This window comes from Saccopteryx bilineata, chromosome 5 (assembly GCF_036850765.1).
Source record: "Saccopteryx bilineata isolate mSacBil1 chromosome 5, mSacBil1_pri_phased_curated, whole genome shotgun sequence".
Taxonomy (NCBI): Eukaryota; Metazoa; Chordata; class Mammalia; order Chiroptera; family Emballonuridae; genus Saccopteryx; species Saccopteryx bilineata.
Genome location: NC_089494.1, coordinates 189038810 through 189061815, shown reverse-complemented (window position 1 = coordinate 189061815; position 23006 = coordinate 189038810). Strand labels below are relative to the sequence as shown.

The following is a 23006-nucleotide window of genomic DNA, read 5'->3' as shown; positions in this document are numbered from 1 at the left end:
ATTGAAAAAACTTTATGTTAACTCTTTATATTGTATTACTCATCATATTGCCATGCCCTTCTAATTCTGCATCATTTTCAGCTTGTTTAGCATCTAGCCAAACCTCTGAGAGAAATTTTAGTCAAGTAGGTGGAATATGATATCCAGAAAGAGTTATTAAAAGCAATTGGCAGGAGTCTAGGCAGGCTCTGTATCAGAGAGGTCTAAACAAGGAATTAATTGAATGTACTAGTGATGGCCTGGTTCTAGAATCAGGGAACTGACAATATACAAAAACCAAAAACTTATAATAATAGATGATCATCAAAATAGAATAAAAGTAGATAGATTGCTTCAGTGGGAGGATTCTATTCTGAGAGTATTGATGAGAGAAAAGTTGAATTTCAGGGCTGGGAGAACTGAACAGTATTGATTTACTAGAATGACATAAGCAGTAAGGTTGAATGCTCTTTATCAAGTGAGCTACTTGGGTTCTTTAATTTCCTTACCATGAAACAGTATTGATCCTGGCCTAATATCAACATTGATCTATTGGTAGATCTATTTGATGAATCTAGTTATGGAGACTTGAAGGATAATAAGAGCAATAATAAGGGATCTAAGCAGCTTGTTATGGCAATGAGAGAGAGCTATGAACTTTTGAAAGTAGTGAGATACCCACTTACATATCCTCATCTCTATTTCAATTCAATTGTTGGTTTCCTTCTATGGCAAAACAGATGGCACTGGTAACTCAAAACATATCCTTACAGGTTATTACACTAAATAATGACCCTTCCCCTTCTTTTTCCATATATAAAATATCATCTGTATAGATTTATATCTATCTATGAAATCCCAGGCCCTGTTCAGGTCCTGTGCTAATCCCTGACCTGAATAATTTGGTCATGGCATAGCATGCTTTCAGTCACAGAGGAATTATATAAAGGCTTTCTGAGTGAAAGGTAGGCATTTATGGGCACATGTGCTTCCCTTTCCAATTTGAAGGAAACCTTACTTAGAAGAAAAGTGTTATATAAATATTAGATTATTTTAATTAATTTAATTTACTTAAAATTTTATTTTAATATTATTTTGAATTATATTTAATACATAAAGTTAAAATTTTAAATTTTATAAATATTTGTTTTTATAATTCAGCCTTTGAAATTGCTTTTAAAACAAAATTCTTAGGCTTATTTTGAATATATTTATTTATGTTTGGTCAGCTTAAACTTATTTTGTTCTTAGCCTTTCTGATATTTTCCTTAAACTTTTAGTCTTTTCTCTTTTACAACAGTATTTTTTAATCATATGTAAATCTCTACTAATATTTGACAAAGTTGGTATATCTCTAAAAATCATAGACCTAAATAATAGGTGTTTGTAAAATAAAATAGCAAGAAAATTACTATATCAAGTATATATCTTTCTGTATACATATGTAGATAGTCAAGTTTCTTTCTCTGTTTTTGTGCATAGAGAAATAATACACTTTGATATCCATACACACAAAAACAAAAGAAGAAACTTAACTTTATGTAATATTAAATGGGTTATTTATCAGCTCTCCTGCATTCTAAAAACACTGATTTAGTAATCCTGAGTTAAGAGTAAATACATAGTCAAGTGATTTGAGCTTACACACTACTCTTAGGTACTCAGTATGTCACCCTTTTCTTACAATTAATTGCCATAATTGCCTTATGGTGGGCCACTTTGAAATGAATATGAAAGGACCATCTTCATGAATACATTTCTAGGAACCACAAAATATGTTCCGTTTATTCTTGATATAGGTTTAATGAAGGCCCATAAAATGGACATATTCCTCTTAATTGATTGCAATTGTTTGTAACTACTACTATAAGGGTGTTTTCAAATGTATAATGACTATATTATTAACTGTCTCCGTAGACAGTCTTAAAGCTGTTTATTACTCATTTGGCCACATTCCAACTTTCACTCTCATTGACTTCAATGTGCATCAAAAACACATAATTTATCCAAGCATCTCATTGAACTGTCTTCTCTTCATTATTACATATTATGTCAAGTAGGTAAAAATGATATGATCTACTACTTTGGTTTTGTTAATCATTAAAAGACCTTTTAAAACATTGATCAGCATTACTATAAAGATAATGCACATATTGAAGCACTATGATCTAATGTTAAAATCACAAGCTCTTTATTAAATAGAAAATCTTAGTGATGGACCACTGTTGTGACTGTATCACCTTAAACTCTAACATTACATTTTATTAATTTTATTTTCTAAATATACTACAAATGACAGTGATACTACAAATGATTAATAACACTGGGGAACAAAATTTTTGTTGCATCCACAAAAACACTTGTTCTTACCTAATTCAAGTGTGCTGATCTAAAATCTGACATTGATTTTTCCCTGTAAGCTACAGTTTTCTTGCAATTTAAGATTTTAGGTATTCATCTTATTGTAAAGTTTTCAACATTTAGTTTAACATAATGAAGCACAGAATGTTTTCTTGGGCATCATCTTTGTGTAAATATAATAATTCATATAATGCAGTAAATACACTAATACACTAAAAGATATAATTGCATCAGAATCTGTCTGCAATTTTGAAATAGAACATATTAAAACACTTATTTTAATCATAAATTTTGCACAAAACTTATTTAAATTCTATTCAGGCAAAAATTTGCGTTTGTAGTTCTTGTATTTGTCAAGGACAATTTCGTTTGATGCTTCAGTGGTAGTCTGCTCATCACTAACAGCTCCAAGATTTTTGGGAAACTTGTCAGGGTGACTGTTCAGGAAGTGAATCTTAATGCTCATGTTATACCCAATGTCACGGAAAGCCAATAGCATTCTCTGAACCAGAAGTTCATAGTTTTCTGCTTTTTGTTGCCAAGGAAGTTCTTTGTAACTACCACAAAAGACTGCCATGCTGCTTTCTCCTCCTTATTCATCTTCCTGGCAAATTCTTCATCATGTATGAGGGTTCAAATTTGAAGTCCATCAAATACACCTGCTTTTATCTTCTCGAAATACAAGGCAGGAAAAGCAGAAATAATATGTTAAAAGCATTCACTTTCTCTATTCAAAGCCTGAACAAACTGCTTCATTGAACCAAGTTTGATGTGAAGCGGGGGGGGGGGGGGGGGGAATGATCCTGTCTCGATTAACTACAGGTTCATTCACAATATTTTGCATCCCTACTTCCAGAGCTTCACGTTTTGGCCACTCATTCTGCATCCAGTGTTTCTCCCGAGTTCGGCTGTCCCACAAACACAGAAAGCAAGGATACTTCGTGACCTCTCTGTTTTCCTAGCAGGAAATTTACCATTTTAAGATCCACACAAATGATTCAGTTATGCTCCTCATACTTCAGAATGTTGAGGACAATTTTTATGTCATTCTAATCTTCTCACAGATGAGCTGAATAACCTATTGGAATTGCTGCATAAACATTACCGTTGTGTAGGAGAACACATTTCAGACTCCGTTTAGAGCTTTCACGAAATAGCCGCCATTCTGTTGGACTGTAAGTGGTAACACCTAGCTGGCTGAGAAGACTACTGATATCACAATAGTAAACAAAGTGTTTGTCTTCAGAAAAAAAATCCACAAAAATTTGTTCATACTTCCTGAAATGGGATACCTTATCTGACCGGTTAAGTACATTCTTTTTTTGAAGCCTGGAGGCTAATAACTCAGCTGCTTTCTTTGATAGGCCCAAATCTCTTAATATGTCATTCAATTTTGGTGGGCTAAACTGCTAAGGCGTTAATGACTGCTTGGCATTAGAAGAACCTTCAGATTCTACAACCATTTCCTCATGCATCTCATCAAGATACACTTGATCACCATGTTCACTTTCTTCATCCTTAGAAGAAATAAAGCCATTAAAAACTGGAACTGGGAGTGTCTCAGAGTATGGGATAGGTCATATTGCTGAAGGAATATTAAGATATGCAATCATATGCCGTTTTTTCTTGCTGATGCCCTTTGTATGGATCAGACAGAAATAACAATCACTGTTGTGGTTCTTAGGTTCATGCCTAACCACAGGAATACCAAAAGGCATTCCTTTGCATTTTCCTTTTGTCCAATCATGAAGCATTTCCTCACAATTATGACAGACAATATGATGATCCCAATTCTTGTCTTGATTGCCAAGGGGAACTTGAAAATAGGCAATATATGCACGTATCACAAATGATGAAATATTGCACCTTTGACGTAGAAGTGTGTAACAGCCACATATATAACAGAAGGTGTCAGGACTATTCTTACATTTACGCCTACTCGAAGAAGCCATGATTCAATCTTAAAACATAATAAGAGGGTGTTTTTTATGAGATAATATTTTTTTACATTTAAAAACAACTACAATTATGTAAAAGTGATGTTTGTAAAACATTAATTGCCTTGTGGTTATGATCAATCCAAGAGTCGTTGCCCTTTAACTCCAATTTAAAAACTAATGCATACCATTAACTGTAACAAAATGAAATTAAAATTACATAAAAACTAGAGCATGCACCAAAAAAAACAGATTTCAGATTTGGAATCAGCAATGCAGAAATATATGGAAACAGTTCTAAAACCTCATGCAACAGAAAATGAAAAAAAAATTGTTCCCCAGTATAAAAACACAAATTCCTGTTGAAGAGTTCTTCTAGAAAAAAATTTTAAAATCAGTGTTTAAAAGCCTTATTTTATTAGTAAATAAGTTATTTATAGAGTATGCTTTTCTAGTCATATGTTATAAAAATTTGTTCAATTCAATGATATATTTTGTGTATTCAGAAGTATGACATATTTCTATTTATTAAAAGAAAGATCACAGGATTTCAAATATTAATTTTAAAGCTCAGCCTTCTGCCATAATTTCAGAAACACCATGATTGGCTGAATGCAATACTAAAGTCTCCTGCTCTAAATGAGGTCTTCAATACATGAAGTGGCCAAAATGATTAAATGTGTCTAATCTACTCAATTGAGGGAGAGAGATGAATAAAGGAAAAAATAAAACAGATTTACAAATAATTAATGACGAATCTCTTTTATTACCAAATTCAATATTTAAAGGTGATATTTGAATACAAAGATGAGTCTGAGAATTACTGTTTGATATATTCCACAGAATGCCATTAAATTTAGATTGCCACTAGAGTTTGGAGAATGGGTAGTATTATTAAGATTTCATTACCTACAGTAAGGTCTCTGTTATCATGGCAGGGTGTAGAAATTAGCTTTTTGAGGGTAGGGACTGTATTTGTCTTGCTCAACATTCTCTTCCAAATACCTCTCACAGGCTTGGCACATAGTAAGCAGAGACTGATTCCAAAAAGGGATCGATTTGGATTTGGATGCTAACTTTTGATTTTCAATGAATAATGGGATGTCATATTTCTGGTTTTGTGGTCAGTTTTGAAATGTGTTTATACATCAGACTCTAATGTAGCCTGGAACTTTTCTACACCTAATCAATTTTAACATAAACCACTTTTGATGTAGAGATTAGATTTAACCTATTAGTGATCATAATTAAGGCATTATTTTACACAATTTAATAAAGTAAATCATTGAGCTTCTATCAGCCACTACCTCTTTGAGAACTGTCATGGGAAGTTGCCTAAAAAGATTAATTCTTATGTCAGAGAAATTGATGGTTGCTAGAATATCAATTTGTGAAGATGTTACCTTGACCAACTTTTAGTCCTTATCAAGATTTTCTTGTGTTTTCCATATTTTATATAGAAAAAGACAGTAAAAGAAAATTAAGCAAAAATGAAACTTTTGATTGAGTTAATAAAGTCTTGATAATGAAAATGTACATTGCTTAAAAATTTTGCAGTTTATCAACTGCTTTAATATTTTACATACCTTATTCCTATTTTCAGATCAGTAATTAAGTTAAATACTTTTCCTGTTCCATTGATAAGTTATAGTTAGTGGCTGCTATCCTGTACTTTCATTCCCTGGTTATATTTCGTTTGCTGACATTGATCACATTACAACATAATTATTTGTTTTAGTTGTCATTTCCTCCATTAAATTAAGCTTACCTCAAGGATAAAAATGTTGCCTTCACCTTCATCACCAAACTCTTAGGTATTTGCCAACAGATCTTGTGTTAGTGAATACCCTTAGTCTTACAAGTAACAAAAACTCACTTCAAACTAAGTACCAAACATTTTTCTTTTCCCCAAACATTTTTCTTGCTATGACTCATGTAGTTGGGAAGTCTAAGGAAGAGCCAGTTTGCCTCTGTTTCACATCATGTATGAGCTTCATTCTCAGTTTCTCTCCAGACACTCTGGCCCTTGTAGTCCCATAACTACATCATTACAACTCGTGATACAAAAGAGAAGTTGATTCCTTTTCATTATCCATATGTCAAATTTCAGTCCCTATTTGAGTCCCCTGACTATACTTGAACTAATTATTTTGGTCAAGGGCATAGAGAGTTCAAACTGATCATTCTGGGACACATGAATATCCAGTAATAGAGTGTGGAACACAATAGAATGTGTGAAACAGGGGTGAATCCAGGTTGTGTCTTTTATTATTATTATTATTATTATTATTAATTATTATTATTTTTGCTTTGAGAGAGACAGAGAAAGGAAAGGAGAGGGAGTGAGAGAAGCATTCATTTGTTGTTCCACTTAGACCAACTAGAGCCCAGGTTTGTGTCTTAATTGGAAAAATTAGTTCTTGCTGTTTGAATAACAAGGAGAAGAAATATGTCATTATTGATTGAGTCTTCCATGTGCCTTGACTGGGGATTGAACATTCAACCTTAGCATGTTAGGATTATGCTCTAACCAACTGAGCTACCCAGTCAGGGGCCCAACCTTGTTTTCTGACATCAACTGTAGTGTTAATAAAATGTTGTGTAAGGAAAGAAAGATGCAATGTTGACAAGTAGCTTTTCATGTCAGATTACTGTGAAAACCAAAGCAATAATTTTCTACTCCTTAAATGCAAAGATAGTTCTCAGATGCATTCTGTTCTGTGCCACCAAAATCTCCCTGCAAAACTAAAGCACTTATTTCCTCCAGCTTCTGAAAGGGATGAATGCCCTTCCCAACAATAGCCTTCAGCTGAGAAAAGCCACCAAACCCACATCTTTGCAGGATTAAAATGGTTCTCCTTCTACTAGCCCTCACTTGGTGTAACCCTGAAAGCCCTCCCACTTCAGAAGTCTGTACAGTTCCCATAGCTCTCCCTCTGCTGATCTTGTTCTCTCCCCTTGTTTCCTAAGTGTTATTCCTCAGAGCACTCCCTGATAAACATCCTATTCTAGCTGTAGTCTCAGAAACCACTTCGCTGGGAACCCAATCTTTTATAGCTTCATAGGTTTTTCTGGGGCCTGAAGGACAACTAGATTTAAACTAAATATTAACTGTAAACAAAAGTTATTGGGAAAGGTATTCATATATTTATGTTTCTTAATGTTTTTATTTTAAATGTTCCTTATATTTTTCACTAGATAATCCTATTTTTGTTTCTTTTTTTCTGCTTTTCTTTATTGGGGCAACATTGGTTAATTAACATTATATACAGCCCCATCTTCGAAGCCAGCAACATTGCTGCTCTCTGGTTTCCCAAAAGTGAACTCATTCTTGAGTACTCAGATGTCCTTTTGACTCTCCTTTTCTTTATTCTTCCAAATTTATGGACTCTGTAATTACACTAGACCTACCCAAATAATACAAACTCTGTCCCCATCATAAGCTCAGGTGACAAAACAGTTTTAATATCATCTGAAATATCAATTCCTCTTTGCGAGGTAACCTAACATATTCACAGATTCTAAGGATTAGGGACCTGAGCATCTTTGGAAGTTCATTATTTTGGCTACCACAGTTCTTTTGCAGGGCCCAGGAAAAAAAGTCTTCTTGGTTTTTCCTCAATTTCACGTGTAACAACATAATGAACCTTCCATAGTTTGTTATATAATTATCTGGTCAGTAGAATTAGTAATATCTGGGTCCTACTGAAACAAAACTACTATTTAGCTGGCTTTTGGCAATAAACAGCACCGCTTCCACCCACAAGCGTGAAAGCTCCTTGAGGTCAGGTACCATGAATTGTCTTTTTTATTTGTGTAACCTTCATTTGCATTTCCTGCCAACTAATAGACATACAAGTAATTTAGCTAAATAATTGCAAGGGTTGATTATGTTCATGAATTAACAAAATCAAATGCCCATGCTCTTTCAATGATAATTTTCCATAGAGCAGCTAATATGCTCAGGTTCTTCTCACATCAAATTTACCAATTGCCACATATCGTGGGTGTTTGATACTATTCTCAAACAAGTAAAGCTATTATTATTTAACACCGCCATCCAAGGGCCTAAAACATTATGTTTGTTTTCTGGGTAGCTAGCCAACATTAAATTTTTGGGAAGTCTCTCCTAATGGTGATGGTGGTGGTGATGGATTTATTCTTAACAAGGAAGTTATGTAGTATTATTAATAATGTTAGCAATTACCATGTGATAGTGCAATGGATTTTGTTCGCACGCACGCGCACACACACACATATCCCCCAACTAATCTTGAAAAAATCTATGAAAAACTATTTCTTCATTTACAGATCAGAATTTATTATTATTTATATATTTATTATATATAAATATTCTTTTATATTTTTAATAAGATGTCTAAGACAGAGAGAGGGACAGATAGATAGGAAGGGAGAAAGATGAGAAGGATCAGTTCTTCATTGCGGCTCCTTAGTTGTTCATTGATTGCTCTCTCATATGTGCCTTGACTGGGGTGGGGGGCTACAGCAGAATGAATGACCCCTTGCTCAAGCCAGTGACCTTGTACTCAAGCCAGCAACCTTGGGTTTTAAGCAGTGACCTTTGGGTTCAAGCCAGTGAACATGGGGTCATGTCTATGATCTTATGTTCAAGCCAGCGACATCGGGGTTTCTAACCTGGGTCCTCTACATCCCAGTCTGATGCTCTATCCATTGTACCACCACCTGGTCAGGCCAGATCAGAAATGCTTTTTAAAATTTTACTATCATATATAAAATCTAGGCCCCTAAACAATGGCCCGAGGGCTGCATGTGGCCCCCTGAGGCCATTTGTCCAACTCCCCACCGCACTTTTGGAAGGGGCACCTCTTTTATTGGTAGTCAGTGAGAGGAGCACTGTATGTGGTGACCCTCCAATGGTCTGAGGGACAGTGAACTGGCCCCCTGTGTAAAAAGTTGGGGACCCCTGATAGCAGTGATACCAGAATTTCAGACTAAGCTGAGGAATTCTAATAACCTTTTATCACATCACTTTTCTAGCCAAATAACTATATATATAGTTATATAGTATATCATAGATATATAGATATATAGATATTTATATAGTTATATAATTCCTTGCATAAAACATTGTGTCCCATATTCAATAAATATTATATATGATATTATATGTATATAAAACTTACCTTCTGGTCAAAAATAAAAGCTTAAAATGTCAAACTATTTTAAATCAGGGGGATATTACAAACTCAATATGAATCATGCTAGCTTAATAAGTCATTCTCAAACTTGAACTGCTTTTCATTCTGCACACATAGCTTCTCATCTACTTAGACCCTCAACTGAAAATTTTCAATAGATAACATGTATTTAGAATAAAAGCAAAACCTCTGTGAGTCTTACCAGGATCCCCATCATCTGACCCATACCCTTCGTGGAACTTCCCCTAACTCTGCTCTCCTCACTAACAGGGCTGCACCCACCCTGGAAACCTTTCACTTCAACACAAGCTCTTTGCTGCCTCGGGGCATTTTGTCCATGCTTCACTCACTCTCTCTTGTCTAGGTAATGTCTACTCATCCTTTAGGTCAGTTTAAATGCCAGTTTTCCAGAGAAATCTTCCCTGAGTATTCTAACTGACATAGATCTTCCTGTCATCACCTCCCAGAGCACCCTTACTCTTTCCTTCAAGCGCAAAGGTGACTTGTATGTATTAGTTTGTTGACTTGTGTATTGTCTGTCTCGGTGTGGATAAAGGTATTCACTGCTGTAATTACTTGCATACAACATTGTGCCCTATATTAAATAAATATTTTTGGAACTTTTTTTTCCATAGTGAAGATAGGAAGTTGCACCAGTATATTGCTTCTGTGTCCAGAACATACCCTAGTTCATAAATGATCTGAAGCCTTATGCTCTAGTCACACAGTGTTTTCTGAGCTTCTTTATTTATTTTAATGTGTTTTTTGTTTTGTCTTATATTTAGATTCACATTCAGGTGATTTAAACTAAAGAAACAACAACTTAAAAATCAAATCAAAGATCATCTGGGCATGTATGTTAAGAGCATATTGGTTCTGGAGTGGGGCTGAGGCTTTTATATTTTTAATAAGATGTCTAAGTGAATCTGAGTTATACAAAAGTTTAACAATGCCTGCTTGAGTGTGTACATAGTTCTGTTACATGTCTGTCTTCCTGTATCTGCTAAATTGCATCAGCTCTAAACCTTGGTTTAATCCACTCCTGAATATCTTATACCTTTTGATAGTTTCTGAGTTGGATATTTAATGAGAACATAGTAATGCCTTTCTTATTCCACCTCTTTTATCTCTTGTTCTGCTCAGATGAGGCTTTGTTCTTTTAAGCTGCTATGATTCTGATATCCTGGGTTCATAATATAATTAGAAATAAAGAATATAAAGTAGAATTTATACAGTTACCTATTTGATGTGTTTGAGATTTGTCAATTAACTGCATACATATTTGTCGTAATTGTTTTAAAAGAAAACTAATAAGAACACAAAATTTCAAAATTAATTCGTAACTTTATAAGTATAAACTTTTGTTATGAGCAAATGTCAATTTCCAAATTTGTGGCTATTTGTTTTCTTGTTCTATGGGTTTATATATTGCTTTTCATTGTTAATGTACTGAAAAACGTGAGCTAATTATTGCCCTTGAGAGGAAAATTTGATGTGCATGCTATCACACACAATTAAGAATTTTGAGATATAGTCTATTCACAATAAGCAACCCAGGGTCCTATTTACTTCTTATCCTTCACTAGTTTTTTCCCTTTAGACATTTTATGCCATGGACATATGGAGGGAACATTTACTTTATGATATAGTAAAAGCAAGTCTGCAATATTAAGATTATATTTTGGCAGGTATATTTTCCAATTATATTTATCAGTGTTCAAATCCTTTCCCTATAAACAGCCAGTGTGATCCTAGGAAGAAATATTTGTGAGACTTCAGACATTTATTGTTACTTGAATATGCATCCAGGTATAAATTTGTAAACACTTTATTTAGACTGGATTTTAACCTTCTTATTTAAATGTGGTATCTGATAAGGTTTCAGAAGTTGCTTTTCTGGAATGCGAGTGTGGATATTTCGTTAAAATTTGTTTTACATGAAAAGTACACTCCCCATACTGCTAATAAGAAAATTATCTCCTATCAAGTTTGCCAGATTTCTGCGAAGGAGGTGGTTCTCATAAAAATAGACAAAAAAATGTAGCTATTTTACTTATTTGTGGCCTAAGTGACTTGCGACCCTTTGAAGATAACCTCTCTAAACTCTCTATTTAGATAATAAATGTCCAGTTTAGTTATTGTTGCCTTATTTTAATAAATGTTAGTAATCTTGATTTAGAGTCAACTACCATTAATGAGTTCATGTTTTACCTGAGGTTGACATTACTTCTCTAATGCTGAAGAAAATAAGGATTGCATTTCCCTTACCTCAAATTTGTTTTAAGGAAGTGAAGATCCCGTTCTAACATTTTCCACAGATGAGATAATTTAAAATGCTGAGTGAAGAGAAAGAACTTTACTTTAAAAGTAATCTCTACATTTCCATGTAAACACATTAAATCATACTAAACCTTAAACATATTTGAGAGTTTCACCAGCTACTCAGTTATTAGTTTTAGACAGCCTACAATGATGAACAATAAACTATTCTGATATAAGTGAAATAGCTTTTTATCTCCCTTCTGTGCTCTAACTCACACTTTAATGGGATTTTGATGTTTCTAGATATCCGTGGAATACAGGAGTTTTTGGACAAAGTATCTCAGCAAGGGATGGATGTTGCACTTCAAAAGGTAGAAAACAACATCAATAAAATGATCACCACTCTCTTTGATACCATGAGAATAGAGGAATTGAATCGCTATCGAGACACTCTTAGGAGAGCCATCCTTGTTATGAATCCTGCAACAGCCAAATCCTTTATTACTGAGGTAAGGAAAACTTGTCAAGGGATGGGGGTAGGGCTTTAAAATAAAATGCATTGGAATAGAACCCACAGAGGATTTGAGCATTAAAAGCAGTGAGAGGGAATTAAGTACACAACTCTCGTTAGCACTAATGGAGGTAGCACAGTGAACTCCTGGCTCATTGCATTTACCCCGTACTGTCCAGTTAATTGCTGAGAATGTTTGCATTTATATATATTTAGGCACATAGCCAGAGTGATTTTAAGAAATCTTATGAGGTTTTAAAAATGCTGTTGACCTGAATGACTCTAACAAACTCGAGAATGAATTCAAAAGTGCAAAGTTCTCTAACTAATCCTTAAATTTTTTTGTAAGTTAATATTTTACTTCTGAGAAAAGATTTACTTGAATTGGGCTGTAGTTGCCTGAACATGATTACTTTAACAAAAACATGTAGCAAATTTACTTCTGCTCTGTGAACTCTGTACCAAGACAAATAATTAAAACTGTCTGAAACTCTGCATAGTGATGACCACTATACATTTTATGATGTTGCATCCTCTAATTTTTAATTATATTTACTCATTTATTCCAAGCTAGAAGCTTGGAAACTTTGTCAAATACAATTAAGATGCTTTAATGATTAGTATAACATCTCTGTGTTCTAAAATGCTTGCTATTGCCTTGCAAAGGATTATTGTCAAGTCACTTTGCCTTACTTCAAGTTTTAAATCTTATTTAGTACTATAACTGGTCAGTGTTACATACTTCACATGGGTTTTACTATTAGTGTTTACAATTTTGGTGACTTCATTTCACTAATACTTTTTTCCCTTACTTTTCTATTATGCTTTCTTTAGCTCCCAAAGTACTGTTATAAAGACTTCAAATTAAGAATATGTTAGAAGTTCTATGACACTCTGTAATAAAACTGGAGTCAAGGAACTGAAGCAGGACATACATCACTAAGAAGAATAAAACTGTTGAGAAAATATTAATACTTCCATTTTTAAAATGTTGATAGAGAACTTGTTATGCAGTTTAAGGACAAATACAGAGTGGTGGAAAAGTAGGTTTACAATTGTGAGCATACAAAACACAGAGCTCATTCTTTATTTATTTATTTATTATGCTATTATTTTTCATATGAACAACTATAAACCTACTTTTGCTTTACTGTGTAGAAAGAACTTTAACCTTTGGCAGTCTAGCAAATCAAACAGCTAGATTTTTTTTCCACAATAGATAGGATATTTCTAATTTTACAGGATTTTAAGGATTCTTTTAAGAAACACAAAATTTTCTAGAAGATTGAAGGGAAGTACAAAAGATATGTTACATAAATTGGAATCTTAAATTATAATAAATCAGGTTGAAGCACCTGTGGTCATTTTTTGGCTAGGAGTGAAGGCTTCATTCAGAAGGCACATTTGAACTGGACTTTGCATCCTGACTAGGAATTCACAAAAGAAATGTTGCATGTAACCAATAAATACAAGTCTATCCCATCCACTTTCTGATCATGTTGTGTTGGCAAATTACTTAACATTTCAGAGACGCAATTTTGTCATCAGTAAAATGAGAACAATATATTAATTTAAACATATTAAATTTGTAATGTAGATTAATTAGATGTCCTAAGAAATGCTTTTGAAAAAGGTATAGAGCAGGTATAGTCAACCTTTTTACACCTACCGCCCACTTTTGTATCTCTGTTAGTAGTAAAATTTTCTAACTGCCCACTGGTTCCACAGTAATGGTGATTTATAAAGTAGGGAAGTAACTTTACATTTAAAATTTATAAAGCAGAGTTACAGCAAGTTAAAGCATATAATAATAATTAATTACCAAGTACTTTATGTTGGATTTTTGCAAAGTTCAGCAGAATAAATCTTTATAAAACAACTTACTATAGTTAAATCTATCTTTTTGTTGATACTTTGGTTGCTCCGCTACCACCCACCATGAAAGCTCAAATGCCCACTAGTGGGCGGTAGGGACCAGGTTGACTACCACTGGTATAGAGCCTATAAGTAAGACAGGGAGGCAAGTACTCTAGATAGAGGTAAGGCAACATATGAGGACGAGCAGGTCTGGGGAGAAGATGAAGACGGCTATGTTGGACATGTTGAGGATGTTATTTAAACTTCAGTGCTTTTTCTCATGCTCAAGGAAATAGATATATAGTAAACAATTGGATACATGATTCAAATGTCGAAGAGAGCTCAGCTCCTAAGGTAGACAGATGCATGTAGTATTGGGATTCAGCTGGTTTGCACTGGTTTGGGAGAACTGATACATAATTTTTGGTCGAGTTTAGTGAACTGGTTGTTAAAATGGCACTTGTAATCAGGGTTCTCTCTAAGGTGAGCACCTGGGCAGCTGCCCTATATGAAAATCACAAATTTGCATCTCTTACTCTTTTTTAACATTCATCTGTGCAACAGCATATTCTAAGCACCCATAGCAATATTTATTCTGTCCATAGGTGAAAATATTGCAAGTGAGAATGCCAATCAAGAAACAATATGGGGCCCTGGCCGGTTGGCTCAGTGGTAGAGCGTCGGCCTGGTGTGCGGGGGACCCGGGTTCAATTCCCGGCCAGGGCACATAGGAGAAGCACCCATTTGCTTCTCCACCCCCACCCCCTCCTTCCTCTCTGTCTCTCTCTTCCCCTCCCGCAGCCAAGGCTCCATTGGAGCAAGGATGGCCCGGGCGCTGGGGATGGCTCCTTGGCCTCTGCCCCAGGCGCTGGAGTGGCTCTGGTCGCCGCAGAGTGACGCCCCGGAGGGGCAGAGCATCGCCCCCTGGTGGGCAGAGCATCGCCCCTGGTGGGCGTGCCAGGTGGATCCGGGTCCCGCGCAGCGGGAGTCTGTCTGACTGTCTCTCCCCGTTTCCAGCTTCAGAAAAAAAAAAAAAAAGAAACAATATGGAAATATCTTAAATAACAGTTTTTTACTGGTTTTTATCAGGTATTATAATATATTTTATTAATATTTAAAAACTCTTATAATCTAGTTTTTGTATACCTCTTTTATTGTTCTTATTTAAGTATTAAATGCATGAAATAATAAACTACCTTTTAGTATATCATTTTTTTATACTTAAAATAGTCATTAGGGCAGAGAACTGGTTTTTAAACTATTTGAATCCCACCACTGGACATATGTATTTAAGGCATTACAGTGTGTAAAGAAATGGCAGGTCAGGTTAAGGGGAGAGACACAGTTGAAAATCAAGCACAGGGAGGAAAATATGATCTAGCAAAAGAACCCAAGAAAACCCTATGCTTGCCCGGGAAAAGCAAAGTAGTAAAAAACCACAAAAGTAAAAAAGCTTGTACAAAGCAAAGGAGAAATTAATATCAACATGATATTTCTGATGAACTGTCCAATAAAATTAGGGCTGGAGTGTATTAGACAAAAAAATCCAGAAGTCTAATTATTTAAAAATAACAAGTTTATTTGTCAGTTAGAAAAAAAGACAGATTTCTGTGTTGAGTGGTGAATGTTTGGTGAAAAAGGAGAACAGTGAATATCAAACAAAAAAGAATGAAAAAAAAATAGAATGAAAATTTCCAGAAAGAGCTAGGGTAATAGAAAAGTCTATAGATGGGAGAATATTTATTATTTATTTATCTATCTATCTATCTATCTATTTATTTATTTATGGCACAGAGATGCCTTTATAACTTTGCAGATGGAAGAAATCTCTAAAGAGGAACTTATAAAGAATAAAGTAGAGAGAGTTATAAATGAAATCTCAAGGAAGCTCTATTAGTTTTACAAAAATGTAAAAAAACTATGAAGGCAAAGGATAAGAGATAGTCTAAAAGGTAGGAGGAGAGCACTGCCTAGTTAGCTCAGCTGGTTAGAACCTCACTGGATATGGAAAGATTGTGGGTTTGATCCCCGGTCAGGGCACATACAGGAACAGATCGATGTTTCTGTTTCTCTTTCTGGCTTCCTCTATCTCTAAACTCAATAAATAAAAATAAGTAAATAAATAAAAATGGTAGAAGGAGAACCCAGATAGTGGTATGTCATGGGTTCAAGTGTCTAAAACAAAGGGTAGTGATTAAACATTTTAGGATGAGAACTTCAAAAATAAATTTGTATTGAGGAGCCAAAAATTTCCTAAGAATGGCAGAGAATAGAGAAAGATTGCAAAGGGTCATGAAGGTAATTAATGGAGTTGTGTATGTTGGCGATTCAAGAAGTTTGATGATGAAAGTAAAAATAAATTATGAATAAATTTTTTTTAGAAAGTTGATCAGAAACACAAAAAACTGTTTCATTTTTTGGGAAAAAATTGATTCTCTTTCACATAGATCTTAAGAAAGCAACCAGTTAGAAAGGACAGATTGTAGATCAGAGAGGGAATAACTGATGAGACTAGATCCCAGAATGTTAGACCTCATGAAGCTCCATCAGGGAAGGGCTACTTTAGACCAAAAATTGCTGTTTCAAGATAGATAAAATCAGTCCAGACTTTGTTCAAGGAATTTTATTTGACCATCTTTGTATTATTGATCATTAATTTCAATTATGCAATTATCCAATTATTCAGTTATCCAATATCATCTTGACTTTTATTGTGACCTTGGCTGCCTATCCTTGATTCTGAACTTTGATACTTTAGTAATCTACTTCCATCTTTGTTCTCAAACACATTAAAATCTATGTTTGAGATTTTTCTGAAAGATTTCTCTCCCTTCTTCTACCCAGCCACCATTTTTCCCTACTCAATTGTCTTGCATAATCACTGATTTATGTATTCAAACTGTGGACTAAGTTTATTGCACAGACTCAAGCAGTGAAGTAAGAATGACAAATACAATGTGAAACCACTACTTTCCCCATTCTAACTGGTTGTACTGTCCTCTGACATATAGAGTGGTTCCTGTTTCTCAATGAGCTCTTCTCAAACTCCTCTCATGCCATTTAGAAACATTCCAAGTGTATTCTGACTGGGGATCAAACTTGGGACATCCGCACACCGGGCCAAAGCTCTATCTACGGAGCCAACCAACCAGGGCCTGTATTGACTTTTGAAATACTTTGTGCATTCCCATGGTTCAAGATTTGAAAGATTCTTTTTTTTTTCTAATTGCAGCCTATATTCAATATTATTTTATTTTAGTTTCAGGTGTACAATGAGTGGTTAGACAGTCATACACTTTACAGAGTGCTCTGATATTTCAAGTACCCATCTGGTACCATACATAATTATTACAAAATTATTGACTATATTTTCTATGTTGTACTTTGCATCCCTGTGATTTAAAGATTTGAAGTTTCTAAAGAATAACCTCTGTCACTGTTCCTCAAATACCTGATTTTCTTCTCAGGAGGCAAATAATGTACCTTGTGTGGCATTCCAGGTGTATACATACACATACATACTAATATATGCAAACACACACACACACACACACACACACACACTGTTTACTGTTTTTACACAAATAGTGATATGCAAGGTATAAGTTCTGTGCCTGGATTTTTGTTACTTGCTTATATCTAGGAGTTCACTCCATTGAGATAATGAAGTCATAATTATAATGGCTATATTAGATCCCATTGTCAGACTCACTCTGTTCTTTCATTTTTTTTCTATTTTTATTTACTATGATGAATATTATTGTTTTATTTTATCTCATACTGGTTTATTTTCAGATATGGTAAAATGAAGGTTTAGTTCATTTGCTTTACCAATACTCTAGCTTCTCGTGATATAATGTGATTTTAAATAACTTTAAATAACATAGCTATACCTTCTTGATCTGTGGTGGTGCAGTTAGAAAAGCATCAACCTGGAACACTGAGGTTGCCAGTTTGAAACCCTGGGCTTGCCCGGTCAAGGCACATGTGGATGTTGATGCTTCCTGCTCCTCCTCTGCTTCTCTCTCTCTCTCTTTCTCTCTCTCTCTCTCTCTCCCTCCCTCTCTCTCCTCTCTAAAATTAAATAAATAAAATCTTTAAAAACAAAAAAACAAACAAACATAAAAAGTAGCTACACCTTTATGCCTGTACCTTCTACTACAGAGAATACAGTGTCCAAAAACACTTTTTCACTACACTTTCACTCTTCTACCTGCCTACTTCCATGATCCAGTATTACTTTTATATTGGGTATGTTAGAAGCATATATTCTCTAATCAGTAGCCATAAAATTGGCTAGAAAAATGATCCCATAATGTGGAAATTTATAAATGTGCTTATGTTTTAATCACTATAAATATTTTTTGCTGCACATAAAGTATTGATGTGATTTTATTGTTTCTTTTTTTACTTAGTTTAAGGTTTTTCATTTGAGTTATAACAGTTCTTTCTTTGTGGGTTTTTTTGTTGTTGTTGTTTTGTTTTGATTTTGTGACAGAAACAGAGAAAGGGACAGATAGGGACAGACAGGAAGGGAGAGAGGTGAGAAACATCAATTCTTTGTGTGGCACCATAATTGTTCATTGATTGCTTTCTCATATGTGCCTTGACTGGGTGGGGTACAGCAGACCAAGTGGCCCCTTGCTCCAGCCAGCCACCTTGGGCTCAGCTGGTGAGCCTTGTTCAAACCAAATGAGCCTATGCTCAAGTCAGTGACCTCAGGGTTTCAAACCTTGGTCCTCTGCATCCCATTCCAATGATCTATCCACTGCACCACTGCCTGGTCAGACTGAGTTATAATTCTTATTTTACTTTTTTTCTTCATCTTATCTTGGTTGGTTACTTAAATTCGCAATTCATACCCTTAATTGCAGATCTCCTAAATCTGTGTTTTTTGCCTAGAGCCTTCCTTCCCAGAGCTCTGTCTTTCCAGCCCTGTTTCTGGCCCTTTATCACTCATCTGGGTCAGATCCATGAATCTTGGCTTCTAGTTTCTTATTTTGCTGAAGTATATCCTCAAGTTACATTTTAAGAAAGAATATGTGAACGTAGAATTTATTACTTTTTTTTCTTTATGAAACAGTATTTATTCTAACTGAAACCTTTATAAATAAGTTGGCTACTTATAAATCCTTAGGTTAAAAAATTATTTGCTTCAGTTCATCAACAGTATTCATTTATTCTACTCTGAGAGTCAACTGATAAGAAATCCAATGGATATCTGATACTGATTTATTTGAAAATGCCTTGTTGTTTGCACATTGGAACCTTTTGTGAACTTTAATGTATTCAAATTTCACAATATTATGTCTCTGGGTTTTTTTTAAACCATCCATTTTACTCTACGCTTGGTAAGCCTTTTTTTAAAACATATAAAATATCTTCTTTGATATCTCTTAGAATTTTTAAGTCTTATTATTTTCTCAAATTATCTCTATCTTTTACAAGGTATTTTTTTCTTGTTTTATCTTGATCTTTTTTATTTCATATTGTGGTTGTCTTCAAAGTCTTGTGATCCTAGGTTGACATTCATATTGGAGATGAATTAATAATAAGCTGATTAAAAGCTGTGCATATGAGGTAAGGCTTTTAGCTTGTTCATTAACAAGCTTCTATTTAGATTGAGCAAATGGGACAATGCCATTTAATTGGAGATAATACTAGAATTTGTATGTACATTTATGTGTGTTTTTTGCTCATAATAATAATGCCAACATTATTTTCCCCATTTTTCCCAGAAAGTCCACTTGGGTCTTCAAAATAAAACTTTATTTATTTATTTATTTATTTATTTATTTATTTATAGCATAAAGATGAACGCCCACTTTCCTTTCATGGGAATTATCAACGAGACTGTGTGAGAGGACTCTGTGAAAATCAACATATACTTACATAGACTTGATTCTCCTTATTTACTGATTCTGTAGTTGTGAATTTACCTTCTCATTAAAATTTATTTGGAACTGCAAAATCAGTACTAGAGATGCTTTCACAGTCATTCAGAGAAATGTGCAGAACTGTGAAAAATTTGTGTTACCGACAGACCGTGTTCCCAGCTAAGGTCAAACAAATCTATGCTCTGCATTCTCATTTCAGCTGTCATATTATAAAAGTGTTTATTTTTTTCAGTCTATTGTCTTATTTACATTTGTGTGCCCTTTTTTGTGCCTTTTGTTGGTAATTTCACTGTTTAAAATGGCCTCCAAGTGCAGTGCCACCCATCTTTCTAGACACAAGTTGGCTGTGAGCAAGTACTTGCATGAGATCAGATCCATTTGGGCCTGAGTTATAGTGCCATTTGCCATGATTTCAACATTAATTACTCGAGATGCTATTATTTGAATGTTTCTGTCCTCCTCAAAATTTATATGTTGAAATCCTTTGCCTGGTGGGATGGTATCAAGAGGTGGGGCTTTTGTGGGTGCTTAAATCATGAAGGTAGAGCATTCATAAACAAGATCAGTGGTATTCTAAACGCTAAGGAGACTCCACAGATCTTCCCCCCACACTCACTCCGACCATGTAAAAACACAACAAGAAGTGTGCATCCAGAGAAGGGCCATGCTGACACCTTGATTACAAACTTCTAGTCTCCAGAACTGATAAATGGTTATTGTTTTGTTAAACTACCAAATCTGTAGTATTTTATTATAGCAGCAAGAAGGGTTGGAACACGCGCTCTCTCTCTTTCTCTCTCTCCCACTTTCTCTTGCTACTTAGATATATAAAAAATCAAACTGTCTTTAAATGGAAACTTAGATAGAACTCAAGTTTTGCAGGGACCAAACCCTGTTTTTTTAGGAGCTAGGTATAGTTCAGTATTTACTAATTCAGTATGCATGAGAAATTTATATCAATAGAACATAACTACTGCAAATGATAAGAATTGATGAATTGACTGAACTCCCCTAGGTTTCAGCTTCCCATCTAACTTCTGCCTTCCATTTGACTAGGTGTTTGCAGTCTCAAAATGTCTAGGACTCAGCAGGATAGAGTGCTCGCTGCTCTGCCCCTTATAATGATATCTAGACTATGGTTCTTCTTACCATCATCATCAGATATCCCTGCTTCATATATTCTTTTTTTTCCAGCAATTTATTTTAAAACACCTTTTTTAATGGCCTTTTATCTTTTTTCTCATGTTCATTAGTTTATATACCTATTCAATCCTTCATATTTTGTTGGGGTTTGGGATATCTCCCTTTAACTTTCTTGATTTGGAAGTTCTAGAATGTTCTTTCAGATTTTTAGAGATCAAAACTAGACAAACATTAGGTATGTTTAAGAACACGTTGCCACAATTTTAAAGACATCATATATTTAATTATATCATTTTAAAATTGGAATGTACTGCATATAACAGTTTGTCTAAATTTCAAATTTTACAGTTACAAAAATTAAAATACTCTCTACATATAATCAATATTGTTCTCTAACATCCTGCAGCCTACCTCAACTGCTCTGCAGAAAATTCTGATAGTGAATGGGAAGGGACACTCACAGTCTGAAACTGGTAAAGTAAGTTGTCAGCAGGTCAGAGGGACTACATCATTGTTGGGTAGAAATGACTTACCTTAGATTATGTGATAGATAGAAAAGCAAGTGAAGCTAGAAAGAAACTGATGGATTGGGATAATAGAAAAGATGGGGGAACTAAAGGTTATGAGGAGGGCAGAGACAGTCAGGTTCAGTAAGCACCTAACACAGGAAGAGGTGGAGGGAGAAATTCTGGTCAAGAAGGGAGACTAGTGGAATTCCCACATTTACAGCTCCCTATGCTTTATAAGTTGGCATGAAAAGTTGTGGAAATACCAGAGGGATATAATAACTTAAAAGTCAAAAGTTTGAGTTTTAAAAAAGAAATTGCTCACTTAGCACTGTCATTTAATTTTGAAGGGGAAAAATGGGCATATCAATTCTGTTTGTATTTTTTTTTCCCTTTCCCTGGAGCAATTATGTGGCATTGAGTTAATTATGCTTCCTTTGAAGTCTTAGAAATGTAATACATTACATGTCTGCAGTTAGTGCTCCACCTCTTTCTCATTCAAGCGTTTCAAAGCTTTGAGAGAAATACTGCAGTTTTGTGCAGCTAAGTAAAGCACACTGCTGTGATACTGATAGAAAGTTGTTAACACAGTGTATCTGTAAGTGTCCTTGAAAGGAATATGGCAAAACAGGGGTGCTTATATGGTTTGATTTAAATATGCATTGGGATGATATTTTGAAAAACAATATATTTTATATAAGAAAAATGTATTAGATGCTATGTAAGTTGTACCATTTCCAGAAAGGATACAAAAATCATACATAAATTGGTCATAGTTTTAGGTTTCCAGGTTTGAAAAAAAAAAGTGATACCTTTACTTCTTCTTTTCCGATATGGATGCCTTTTATTTCTTTGTCTTGTCTCATTGCTCTGGCTAGAACCTCTAGTACCACATTAAATAAGAGTGGAGAGAGTGGACAACCCTGTCTTGTTCCTGATTTAAGGGGGAAAGCCTTCAGTTTAGTGCCATTTAATATGATGTTAGCTGATGGTTTATCATATATGGCCTTTATCATGTTGAGATATTTTCCTTCTATACCCATTTTGTTGAGAGTCTTAAACATAAAATTGTGTTGTATTTTATCGAAAGCCTTTTCTGCATCTATTGATAAGATCATGTGGTTTTTGTTCTTTGTTTTGTTGATATGGTGTATTACATTAACCGTTTTACGTATGTTGAACCATCCTTGAGATTCTGGGATGAATCCTACTTGATCATGATGTATTATTTTTTTAATATGTTGTTGTATTCGATTTGCTAGTATTTTGTTTAGTATTTTAGCATCTGTATTCATTAGAGATATTGGTCTGTAGTTTTCTTTTTTTGTGCCATCCTTGCCTGGTTTTGGTATGAGGGTTATGTTGGCCTCATA

The 23006-nt window shown here is 34.5% G+C and overlaps 1 protein-coding gene across 2 annotated transcripts in view; it reads left to right on the top strand.

The window, feature by feature from the left end:
• The window catches only part of GRID2 (glutamate ionotropic receptor delta type subunit 2), a 1655975-nt gene that overhangs the window by 834462 nt on the left and 798507 nt on the right, over window positions 1-23006 (top strand). For both annotated transcript variants that reach the window (XM_066279539.1, XM_066279540.1), the window contains one exon: window positions 12023-12228. In XM_066279539.1, coding sequence (XP_066135636.1) covers window positions 12023-12228 — 206 coding nt within the window. The remainder of the gene's footprint in view (window positions 1-12022; window positions 12229-23006) is intronic.